Source organism: Lolium rigidum, chromosome 7 (genome assembly GCF_022539505.1).
Source record: "Lolium rigidum isolate FL_2022 chromosome 7, APGP_CSIRO_Lrig_0.1, whole genome shotgun sequence".
Taxonomy (NCBI): domain Eukaryota; kingdom Viridiplantae; phylum Streptophyta; class Magnoliopsida; order Poales; family Poaceae; genus Lolium; species Lolium rigidum.
This window is the reverse complement of record NC_061514.1, coordinates 24,759,861-24,772,743: the sequence shown is the minus strand read 5'-3', so window position 1 is coordinate 24,772,743 and position 12,883 is coordinate 24,759,861. Positions and strand designations below refer to the sequence as shown.

The following is a 12,883-nucleotide window of genomic DNA, read 5'->3' as shown; positions in this document are numbered from 1 at the left end:
TAACCTTTAGTCGCGGTTGGCCACACCAACCGCGACTAAATCCCTTTTTTTCGCCCCTTTTTTGGTTCCCGCGGAAATGAGGCCAACCGCGACTAAAGGCCTATTTCGAAATTTTTCCTATTTGTAAATGTTATAAATACAAAATAATATATCAACAAATTTAGAAAAATAAAACTAATTCATTTCTAAATGTGAAAAATATAAATAATATATCAACAAATTTAGAAAAACAAAACTAATTCATTTCTAAATGTGAAAAATACAAAATAATATATCAACAAATTTAGAAAAATAAAACTAATTCATTTCTAAATGTGAAAAATACAAATAATATATCAAAAAAATTAGAAAAATAAAACTAATTCATTTAAAAATCTTAAAAATACAAATAATATATCAAAAAATTCAGAAAAATAAAACTAATTCATTTCTAAATGTGAAAAATACAAATAATATATCAAAAAAATTAGAAAAATAAAACTAATTCATTTAAAAATCTTAAAAATATAAATAATATATCAAAAAATTCAGAAAAATAAAACTAATTCATTTCTTCACCGTCTTCCCTCCTCTTTCTTCCCGCCAATTTCTTCCCGCCTCTTTCTTCCCGCCTCTTTCTTCCCGCCTCTTTCTTCCCGCCTCCTGTCTTCCCGCTCCCATTTCTCCCGCCATTTCTCACTACATATATGTTGCCCGGCTTGGCCAGCATTATCACATCTCTACAATCTCTCATCACTCTCTCATGGCTTTCACCGCACCCACTCTAACCTACCGAGCGAGTGGAGGAGCTTTGCGCCTCGAACTACCCTTGCCCACCGGGCTACCGCGTCCCCGCCGGCCGGAGCCTAAGCGCCGGCGGCGTGCCGGTCCCTCCCGTCCCTCGTGGTACCGCGCGCCGGGCGGCCATCACGAACCACTACTACCTCGACCTCACGCCGGAGCAGCGGATGAATCCCCGCCGGCATCCCGATAACCAAGCATACTTGGGACGCCTTCTTCATCAATCGGCGTGAGAGGGCGCTCGCCGGGTATGAGGAGGACGGTCTGCATCCCGGGAACTTCCACGAGGCCGGCCGTCGGCTATGGTGGTACGGCCGGACTCCGCAGAGCGTCATGGACTACATCACGGCCGGCGATATCCCCCGCCCTGCGCTACCCTCGGTTCGAGCCACGAGCGCCGCCCGACGACGAGCCGACGACAAGCAGCGACGACGGCGCCGGCAACTTAGAAGGCGACGACTACCAGGTACAACGGCGGCGGCTATGAAGACTACGAGTATGCATATTATACGCCTAGGCAGGAGTATGACTAAATCACTCCAAATTTCATGTATGCAGGAGTATGACTTAGTCACTCCAAATTTCCTGTACGCAGGAGTATGACTTAGTCACTCCAAATTTCATGTATGCAGGAGTATGACTTAGTCACTCCAAATTTCATGTATGCAGGAGTATGACTGAATCACTCCAAATTTCATGTATCATCAGTGCTATCTCGAGTCAATTGAATCATTCGAAAATGGACACCAAACACATCACGGGTAATATAATTCACATGATTCATTCAACAAAGTTTGGTACAATAAATTATTACACATCATTTCTTCCCTTGTGTCCCTGCTTGCTTACGATTGTGCCGTATCCATGGAGCATCCTCATCATTTAACTTAATGCTTGGGTCGGTGTTCACTTTGAAGGGCGGAATTTCAGCAAACATATTATAATCTTCCGACATGTCCGTCTTGTCCTCCACTCCCACGATGTTTCTTTTCCCCGAAAGAACAATGTGGCGCTTTGGATCATCGCATGATGTACCGATCGTTTTCTTATCTTTCCGTTTCCTCGGTTTGCTACTCATGTCCTTCACATAGAAAACCCGAGCGACATCTTTCGCTAGGACGAATGGTTCGTCAAGGTAACCAAGATTGTTGAAATCCACCATTGTCATTCCGTATTGCTGGTCCACCTTTACCCCACCTCCTGTTAGCTTGAACCATTTGCACCGGAACAAAGGGACCCTAAAGGAGGGTCCATAGTCAAGTTCCCATATCTCCTCTATGTAACCATAATATGTGACCTTTTGCCCATTCTCGGTTGCTGCATCAAAGCGGACACCACTGTTTTGGTTGGTGCTCTTTTTATCTTGGGCGATCGTGTAAAATGTATTCCCATTTATCTCATACCCTTGGAAAGTCGTTATAGTCGAAGATGGTGTCTTGGCCAACATGTACAGCTGATCTACAACCTTATTGTCACTCATTAAATGTTTTCTCAACCAACTGCCGAAAGTCTCCATGTGGGCCTTCCTAATCCAGGATTCGAGCTTCCCGGGGTTGTCCGAGCGTAAAATATTCTTGTGTTTCTCAAAGTACGGAGCCACCAAGCTGGAATTGGTCAGAACCGTGTGGTGTGCTTCGACTCGGAGAATGGCCGTCCATACATATCATTGATTTCCTTCCGATCGTGCCTTTTCCACTTAGTCTCCCCTCGTGCCGCGATTGAGGAAGACCAATCGGCTTAAGGTCGGGAACAAAGTCAACACAAAACTCAATTACCTCCTCATTTCCATAGCCCTTGGCGATGCTTCCTTCTGGCCTAGCACGGTTACGAACATATTTCTTTAATATTCCCATGAACCTCTCGAAGGGGAACATATTGTGTAGAAATACAGGACCGAGAATGGAAATCTCATCGACTAGGTGAACCAGGAGGTGCGTCATAATATTGAAGAAGGATGGCGGGAACACCAACTCGAAACCGACAAGACATTCGATCACATCGTTCCGTAACCGTGGTAGAACTTCTGGATTGATTACCTTCCGAGAGATTGCATTGAGGAATGCACATAGCTTCACAATGGGCGGTCGAACATTTTCCGGCAGAGCCCCTCAAAGCAATCGGAAGCAATTGCGTCATAATCACATGGCAGTCGTGAGACTTCAGTGTTTTGGAACTTTTTCTCCGCCATGTTTATTATTCCCTTTATATTGGACGAGAATCCCGACGGGACCTTCATACTCGCTCGGCATTCAAAAAAGATGACCTTCTCTTCTTTGGTCGGAGCGTAGCCGGCACGACCTTGAAACCGTTCCGGATGCCGGTCATCGTGGTCTTTCAAACTTTGCTCGGTCCCGCCGTGCTTCCTTTGTATCATTTGACTTCCCATACACGCCCAAGAAGCTTAGGATGTTCACGCAAATATTCTTCGTAACGTGCATCACGTCGATTGCAGAGCGGACTTCTAGGACTTTCCAATATTCTAGCTCCCGTAATATAGATTTCTTCTTCCACATGGCTACGTGCCCGTCAGCTCCCTTCGGAACCGATTGTCCGCCAGGACCCTTTCCAAAGATGACTTTCAAACCCTTGACCATATCAAATACCTCAGCACCGAGCAGTGTTCCGCAGGCTTCGGCCGGTGATCTGCCTTGCCGTTGTAATGCTTGCCTTTCTTTCTTACTCGGATGACCTTTCGGAAGAAATCGACGATGCCCAAGGTACACGTTCTTCTTACAATTTGGCAAATGTACACTTTCGGTCTCATGTAAGCAGTGCGTGCATGCATTGTATCCCTTATTTGACAGATCCCGAAAGGTTACTAAGAGCAGGCCAATCGTTGATGGTTACGAAAAGCAACGCTCGTAGGTCAAATTCCTCTTCTTTGTGCTCATCCCACACACGGACACCAGGTCTGCCCCACAGTCTGTAAAAGTTCATCAACTAATGGCCTTAGGTACACATCGATGTCGTTGCCGGGTTGCTTCGGACCTTGGATGAGCACCGGCATCATAATGAACTTCCGCTTCATGCACAACCAAGGAGGAAGGTTGTAGATGCATAGAGTCACGGGCCAGTGTGCTATGGCTGGAGCTCGCTCGCCAAAAGGATTCATGCCATCCGTACTTAGACCAAATCTTATGTTCCTTGCGTCGCCTGCAAAATCTTTGAACTCTCTCGTCGATCTTTCTCCATTGCGTTCCATCTCGCGGGGTGTCTCAACTCCCCGTCCGACTTACGGTCCTCTTTGTGCCATCGCAACAACTTGGCATGCTCTTTGTTCCTCGAACGTACGTTTCAACCGTGGTATTATAGGAGCATACCACATCACCTTGGCGGGAACCCTCTTCCCGGGTTTCCGGCCCTCAACATCGTCACCAGTGGTCATCGCCTCCGATCTTATAACGCAATGCAAGTGCATACCGGGCATTCATTCAAATTCTCGTATTCACCGCGGTAGAGGATGCGATCGTTGATGCATGCATGTATCTTCAGTAACCTCTAAACCTAGAGGGCAGTACAACCTTCTTTGCTTCGTACGTAGTGGCGGGCAACTCGTTATTCTTTGGAAACATATTCTTCAACATTTTCAGCAAGTTTTCAAATGCCGAGTCAGCTACACCTGCTCGTGCCTTCCATCTCAGCAAATCCAGTGTGCAGCCCAGCTTTTTCAGACCATCATCGCATCCGGGTACAGCGCCTTCCTGTGATCCTCTAACATGCGATCCAAATTCTCCCTCTCTTTTTCAGTTTCGCAGCGTCTCCGTGCATCAGCAATGGTCCGACCAAGATCATCAACGGGATCATCACGTGCCTCTTCTTCACCTTCCCCTTCACCTTCCCCTTCACCTTCAGCATCCTCCATGAAAGTATCACCGAAATGAGCAAGATAGCTTTCATCATTGAAATCATCCCCTTCTTCATCTTCTTCCATTATAACCCCTCTTTCTCCATGCTTGGTCCAACAATTATAGCTTGGCATGAAACCGTGCCGAGCTAGTGCATGTGAACATCTCTTGAGGAAGAGTAACCATTCTGATTCTTACATTTAACACATGGACAGATAACAAAACCCCCTCGCTTGTTCGCATTGGCCACTACGAGAAAATCTTTCAAACCCGCACCGAACTCGCCGGAGAGTCGGTTACCGTACATCCATTGTCGATTCATCTGCATTATTATAATATAAAATATATAATTAACCATCATGCATTTGTTAAACTAACTAGCTACAAACAATATAAATTAAACAATGAACTACACACACATGCACATTTTATCAACGACACATCAAAGGTTCAAGTTGCTAACCGCGATCGAGGAGGAAAAAATAAATGAGAAAGCTCAAGTGTGGCTCCAACACTTCATATCATGTTTGTTTCATGCTCTTGGGGCATTTCATCAAACACCTTATGTGCATAAGAGGAACCAAAAGCAAACCTAACACCCACTTGTGAAGCTTGTGAAGAGAATGGCACCAAATGGCTAAGTGTTGGCTGCTGGATGGGTATATATAGGGGAGGGGCTTTAGTCCCGGCTGGCTCCGGCCAACCGCGACTAAAGGCCTTCGGGCACTTTAGTCGCGGTTGGCCTGGCCAACCGCGACTAAGGCCCCCACGTGCACCAGCTGGCCACCGTGCGCCCTGGGCCCAGGCCTTTGGTCGCGGTTCGCCACACGAACCGCGACTAAAGACACCATTAGTCGCGGTTCCTTTACCTTCGCGACTTATGGGGCTTCCCGGAAGCCTGTTTTTCCACCAGTGATTCCGTCTGCGATCCTACAGTTCGCGGCCAAAACATGTACGCTGTTCCTTTAAAAACAACTTGCTCAACTTATTTTGAGATATCCATCTTGGCTGAAAGACATGGCCTCTCATGCAATCCAAAGTCCTATGGTTGACATGTCCTCCGGAAGTAGTGATTCCAAGGTTTGACTTTTTTGTATGTACCACCACCATAGTCAACGCACACTGAGTGTCGATTCTTCTTGGAAAGTACGTCGCTGAATCCGTCACCAGGTGAGAAACAAGGCACGCCACTGTTCCGCGTGCCAAAGGAATGTGCAGTGCGTGTATGCACAGCCGTATGTCCGTACAGGGTCAGAACATCTTAGCATTTCGACGCAAACGGCCTCGTTAGCACGGCTAAAAAAATAGGTCCACACCTTACCTAGCGGCTTGACGCGAATTGACGGGGCTAAACAGCGGGATGTAAATGCGGCTCAAATTTACGCCACGAAAGCGTTTGCGCGGTCAAGGCGCCGGATGCAATGTGTGTCCGCGCCCTATCGGCATGGGTCTCCCTGGCAGCGGGCGATAGGCCGCAACAATTAGGCCAATCGCTTCGGGCTCTTCGCTTATGTGCCTGCGCGTCCGCCATCAATGGCACGCTTTGTCTTGAGCGGACGCACCAGGTCTAGCGGGGGGGAGGGGGAGAATAGTCTTCTGCGCCGCCATCAATTGCACGTGGCTTCGAGTCCCATCCTCGTTCTTAAAAGGCCACTGGCAACATCCTGCCATCGCCCTCTCATCGCTCACACCCCGTCGTCTACCTTTGGTCAAGCGACGTTAATGGCGTCCCAGCTTTTTCAGGCGATACAGGGACGCGTCTCATCGTGCATGGCCGCATGGCCATCCGCACCAGCGTTTGTCCAACGCCCCGCTGCCACTTCGCATGCCGCCGTTGTACACCGCTTTCTTCCCCATACCAATCTCTCGCCGCTCCAACCTCTCGCCACTGCCAAATCTCCTCCTCCCTCACCAATGTCGTCCTTGTCATCCCGCAAGATCGCCGCGGCGAACGGCTTCGGCCGCGGCAACCTCACCGTGGCGAAGGCGTGGGCGCTGTACCGCCCGGGATATCCCGTCTCGCTGGACATGCGCCTGTCAAGCAGCGGCGGGTGGAGGATGACCGTCAACAGCGTAGGCGTCCCGGCGACGGAGCGCTGGAGGGACGCGATCAGGGCCCGGTGATACGTCTCCAACGTATCGATAATTTCTTGTGTTCCATGCCACATTATTGATGTTATCTACATGTTATATGCACACTTTATGTCATATTCGTGCATTTTCTGGAACTAACCTATTAACAAGATGCCGAAGTGCCGGTTCTCGTTTTCTCGCTGTTTTTGGTTTCAGAAATCCTAGTAACGAAATATTCTCGGAATCGGACGAAATCAACGCCCAAGTTCCTATTTTCACCGGAAGCATCCAGAACACCCGGGAAGGACCAGAGGGGGGGCACTGGGCCCCCAGACCCTAGGCCGGCGCGGCCCAGGCCCTGGCCGCGCCGCCCTATGTTGTCGTCCCCCGTAAGCCCTCCTGCGCCGCCTCTCCGCCTATATAAAGCCCCTGACCTAAAAACCTCGGGGCGTTCGACGAAAACCACAGAAACCTTCCAGAGCCGCCGCCATCGCGAAGCCAAGATCTGGGGACAGAGAGTCTCTCGTTCCGGCACCCTGCCGGAGCGGGGAAGTGCCCCCGGAAGGCTTCTCCATCGACACCGCTGCCATCTCCACCGCCATCTTCATCACCGCTGCTGCTCCCATGAGGAGGGAGTAGTTCTCCATCGAGGCTCGGGGCTGTACCGGTAGCTATGTGGTTCATCTCTCTCCTATGTGCTTCAATACAATAATCTCATGAGCTGCCTTACATGATTGAGATTCATATGATGATGCTTGTAATCTAGATGTCATTATGCTAGTCAAGTGAGTTTTACTTATGTGATCTCCGGAGACTCCTAGTCCCACGTGTGTAAAGGTGACGAGTGTGTGCACCGTGTGGGTCTCTTAGGCCATATTTCACAGAATACTTATTCACCGTTGAATGGCATAGTGAGGTGCTTATTTATATCTCTTTATGATTGCAATGTGTTTGTATCACAATTTATCTATGTGCTACTCTAGTGATGTGTTATTAAAGTAGTTTTATTCCTCCTTGCACGTGTGCAAAGGTGACAGTGTGTGCACCGTGTTAGTACTTGGTTTATGCTATGATCATGATCTCTTGTAGATTGCGAAGTTAACTATTGCTATGATAATATTGATGTGATCTATTCCTCCTACATTTGCATGAAGGTGACAGTGTGCATGCTATGCTAGTACTTGGTTTAGTCTTTTGATCTATCTTACACTAAAGGTTACTAAAACATGAGCATTATTGCGGAGCTTGTTAACTCCGGCATTGAGGGTTCGTGTAATCCTACGCAATGTGTTCATCATCCAACAAGAGTGTAGAGTATGCATTTATCTCGTTCCGTTATGTGATCAATGTTGAGAGTGTCCACTAGTGAAAGTCTAATCCCTAGGCCTTGTTCCTAAATATCGCTATCGTCTGCTTGTTTACTCGTTTTCATCGCGTTACTACTCGCTGCATTACTATCGCTTGTTTACTGTCCCGGGCAAAGCACTTTTCAGGTGCCGTTGCTACTACTTATTCATACCACCTCGTATTTCACTATCTCTTCGCCGAACTAGTGCACCTATTTGGTGTGTTGGGGACACAAGAGACTTCTTGCTTTGTGGTTGCAGTGGTTGCATGAGAGGGATATCTTTGACCTCTTCCTCCCTGAGTTCGATAAACCTTGGGTAATCCACTTAAGGGAAACTTGCTGCTGTTCTACAAACCTCTGCTCTTGGAGGCCCAACACTGTCTACAAGAATAGAAGCACCCGTAGACATCACCCGGCGGTCTCGCCTCACCACCGAGGAGCGGGCCGATCCAACCTGGGCAGCCACCGGCAACGACGCCTGGTGGGTCGCCTACTTCCAGGCGCAACACGGCGTCGAGATGAACACCACCGCCGACCTCGTCGGCCGGCGGAATAGCTGGAACAAGGACGGGCGCCTCCTCGTCTGGGGCGTTCCGGGACGCACCCTAGAGCACGTCGTCGACGGCATCCAGAACGGCGCTCCGAGGCTGGAGACGTCTTCGTCGCCGCCACCATGTCCTGCAGCGCGCTGGCAGCCGAGGAGGACGTACTCGTCCTCCTCCAACTCTTCCTCGTCAGGGTCGGCGCGATCGACGCCTTCCTCGTCGCACTGCGCCGCGCCCTACACCGTCCCCAAGCGTGAGGTGAAGGAGGAGCCGGAGTTCGCGACGCCGCCCGTCAATCCGAGGCGCGGCGACAGCGGCAGTCGACAGCAGCAAAGGTGCGCCGGCGGCGCCCTCCTCATCCCGAAGTCGGAGGTGAAGGAGGAGCAGGACGACGAGGCAGCCGGGAAGGCGGTGCTGCTGGCGGAGTACGAGCAGCAGCAGCGTCTCATCGCCAGCAGCGACGACCCCGAGGACTGCCCTAGCTTGCGAGCGGCGTGCTTGTCGTAGTTGAACGACAAGGACGTCTGGAGGGGCGACCTCGAGGCCGCAGTCGCCATGTCCATCCGCGACACCGAGAAGCCGCTCGTGGACCTCACCGACGACGGCGTGGCTAGGCCAAGCGGCGTGGTGAAGGACGAGCCCATCGACGAGCCCGACGAGCGCGTCAAGCAGGAGGTCGTCACCGACGACATGTACAACTTCCACCATTGCTACGACGTCTCTAACCGCGCAAGTACTACTAGATTAGGGTTTAGTTTCATCGAATTACGTTCGAATCAGTTCGAATCTATGTAATATGTAGCAAATTTGAATGAATTCACTCAAGTTTTAAATATCTAAAATTTTGTTTGAGGGACGCGGCTAGAGAACGACGTCCCCCAAACGCGACACGAACGAAACACGATCCAGCGCCGTTTGGGGACGCGGCCGGAGATACTCTGAAACTTGCACGTATACGTCGCTGAATCCGTCACCAAAAATCCGTCAGCAAGTGAGAAACACGGCACGCCAAAGGAATGAATGTGCAGCGCGTGCATGCACAGCCGTGCAGTGTTATGGAACAGTTGGAGGATCAGGCTGGCGACAGGTGGCATCTCGTGTATAATTGTCCGCGTGTCACAAGGTGGTCCCCCTAAATATCTAATCGAATTCAAATGTTTTTGGTTGGGTTGGGTGGGGAAGGAATTGGACAGCAAAACCTCCGGCCGATCGGTCTCGCCGCCGCCTGGTCTTGTGCTCCGCGGCTGCTGGCTAGCCAGCCGGCTGCATTGGCCAGCGATTTTTTTTTCTTTCCTTGACCAGCGAGTTTATTCCACGGAGCGAGAGAGAATATGCGTCGTCATCAACCGAACCGATACGCGCGTGCGACTGAACACGCTTCTAAAATTGGGGAAAAGGACTGGTCAATTTATTTACGGGTGAATCAAGTTTCGCCACCTTTGTAGACGAGACTGGGGATCGGAGCTCGATCCAGGTTGTTCCACGTACAACCTCTGCCATCTCACCATCTGTGATCTGTCGCCGTCCGTCTCTCTCATCGCAAAACTGATCCGGTTTCTAGATATTTTAGAGGATTGTAGTACTCCGTAGGAGAAATATCAGCAATCGAAATGAAAAAAATCAGAGACATTTGAGACGATTGTTCTTCATCACGGAGTAGTAACATTCATCTGCATATACCACTTCGATATACCAGGAACAATTTCATCATATCGCCCATCAGTTTACCAACAGGCACCTATCCCTCCCTCTCTCTCTCTCCCTAAACCGAAAAAGAAGAAAACAAAAACAAAGGAGAAATTTCTGTCTGTCACACAGCACGGCCACAACCAACTACAGGAAAACACGGAAGAAATTTCCTGGCAGCGGAAGCCGGCCTGCCGTAGAGTCGTCGCCTTGCTTGCGCTGCCGTCCTCCTTTCCGCTGCACAAGCCCGACACGCAACCAACCAACCAACCATGGGCGGCGTGCGTGCCCAATTCCTATTCCCCTTCTACAACTAATTGATGACAGCTAGTAGCAGACAGGCACCAGGCCGGCGGCGAACGAGTAGGCGGGGCTGAGGGCCCGCGGCGGCGGGGACGGGGAGGGCGACGGCGAAGGGGAGGGCGTCTTCTTGGGCCGCTCGATGGGGCCGACGGGCGAGCGGAAGGCGACGGTGACGGCGTCGCGCACGCACCAGTGGAACCCCGGCGCGCGCATGGCCGCGGCCGCCGCCTCGCACTCCGGGCACGGCGACGAGCGCGGCGTCGTCGACCCGTACCAGAACGGGTCCTCCTGCGGGAGCGGGTACGGGTCGGTGGCGGCGGTGCTGAGCAGGTACCACTCGCGCTGCCGCTGGAGTTCCCGGAGCTGCGCGTCGTAGTCGTAGTCCCAGCCGCCGAACGCCGCCGGCGGGGGCGACGAGGCGAGGGAGGCCAGATCCGTGGGCGGGAGGCGCTTGAGGATGGTCATCTCCGCCGAGGGGACGAGCAGCGGCGCCTGCTGCTGCTGGGAGGGGGAGAGGAGGAGCCCGGCGCCGCCGGCCTTGCGGTCGCGGCGGGAGCGGCCCCCGCGGCGGTCGCGTCGGGAGCGGCGGAGCGCGGCGAGCACGTAGCAGCCGGGCCCCTCGCGCGCGACGGCGGCGGCGAGGTCCGCGCCGTCGTCGAGCGGCGCGCGGCGCGGGCGGCGGGGGCGGGCGAGGGAGGCCGAGATCTGGTGCGGGGAGACGCCCACGCGGTCCGCCACCACGGCCTGCAGCTTGCGCACGCCCAGGGACGGCTGCACCGTCACCGTGCCCAGGTCCACAGTCCGCTCGCCGTCCACGAACACCACCTGCAGCACCGCCGTCGCCATGGTCGCCGGCGGGGGCGGCGAGGTCGAGGCCAGCTCGCCCATCGCTCGTCGGATCGCTTCACGAACCTCTCCGGTTCCGAAGACTGCTTATCGCGAGGGGGCCGCGCGCATCGAATCCGGCGGCGGCGGCGGAGTAGAATTGGTGTGGAGTGGTGAAGGGAAATTGGGATGGGGAGGGGGAGACGGGGGAAGGATTTTATAGAGAAGGAATTAATGGCGGTTGGGTCTGGGGCGAATGGTAAATGCGTGGTAAGGCGGTGGGGCCCGGTGGGAAGGAAGTGGTCGCTCTCTTTCCTTGGGAGCCAAGGCAAGGCACACGGCACGGCACCCACGGCGGCCGAAGGTGCTGGAACGTGGGCCCCACCGGGCAGGTAGAGACTGACCGGGGTCGCGGGCGGCCACGTCGGAGGGAAGAAGAAAACGTGGGGGAGGCCGTTACGCGGCCAGGCTCGTGCCAGCGAGGCGCGGGCGGCACGTGCGGCCAGCGAGGCCTTGCGTGGTGGTGACGCTGGCCGCTCCACTCGGCTGGCCGTGTGAGGTGTTTCACGTGATCCGCCCATGGATTCGGCGTGACAAACTACGTATACCCGTCGCGTCACAGACCTGGTGGATGCAACGAAATGCCGTTAGTTACGTCATAGCTTGGTACCTTTCGTTTTATATATATATACACTCACACTCTCACAGTCCCTCCATTTCGACTCGTTTTCTACGAAAAATCAACCGATCTATTCATAATCCATAATCCATAATTCATAACTCGGCGAGCGGAAGGCACAGCGCCGTCATCGACCCTCCATCAAACATAGTACAGCTTGTTATTGTAGACAAACGAGAAGTCGCCGTGCTTTAGTCCCATAGGACCCGCACGCCGTAATAACAACCATCGCCATAGATCAAAAGACACAGACGTGAAGCCACACCAACGAACACGGAATCCACATGGATCCCAGTAACTCCGCAGGATGCACAACTCCATGCGCCCTCCGCCGGCGCCAGGCGCTCCACCAGAGCGAGTATAGGGCGGGGGTTGGGGCTTATTATGATTTCGAGATGTAGCTGTTGTCTCACTATCTCGAAGAAAACTTACAAATAACCGAAGCAAAAGATGGAAAACCCTCCGTCTGCAAGGGGCCATGGTTTGCCACGCCTCCGAGAACCTAAGAACTACGGAGGCAGAGTGGGCCAGCAGCATGACCGGCGAGGATGAGGAAACCACGTATGAGTTTCTAGGAGCGCCTCACTATCGCCTCTTTCTTTCTGTTTTATTTCCTTTAAATAGGTCTTTCTTACTCTATTGTAGATCTAGATCAAGGACTACCCCGTTCAAATTATTATGATGTAGCATGCTATTTTTTCTAATATAAATAAAAAAGGAGTGTTGTAAATAACTACAAAAATCACTATTCATGCAAAATTATATTTTCTTACCTTCAAACACGTGTTTTACTTCAAAT

At 51.8% G+C, this 12,883-nt stretch overlaps 1 protein-coding gene across 1 annotated transcript; it reads right to left on the bottom strand.

Annotated features, from left to right (window-relative positions):
* Positions 1–10,236: 10,236 nt before the first annotated feature.
* LOC124677855 lies at positions 10,237–11,575 on the bottom strand. The gene has a single exon (XM_047213805.1). It carries the CDS (start codon positions 11,466–11,468, stop codon positions 10,605–10,607), a length of 864 nt encoding a protein of 287 aa, XP_047069761.1. The 5' UTR covers positions 11,469–11,575; the 3' UTR covers positions 10,237–10,604.
* Between the last annotated feature and the right edge of the window lie 1,308 nt (positions 11,576–12,883).

Excerpts from the sequence above, each read along its gene's own strand:
- LOC124677855 (XM_047213805.1), bottom strand. The coding sequence starts at position 11,468 with ATGGGCGAGCTGGCCTCGACCTCGCCGCCCCCGCCGGCGACCATGGCG.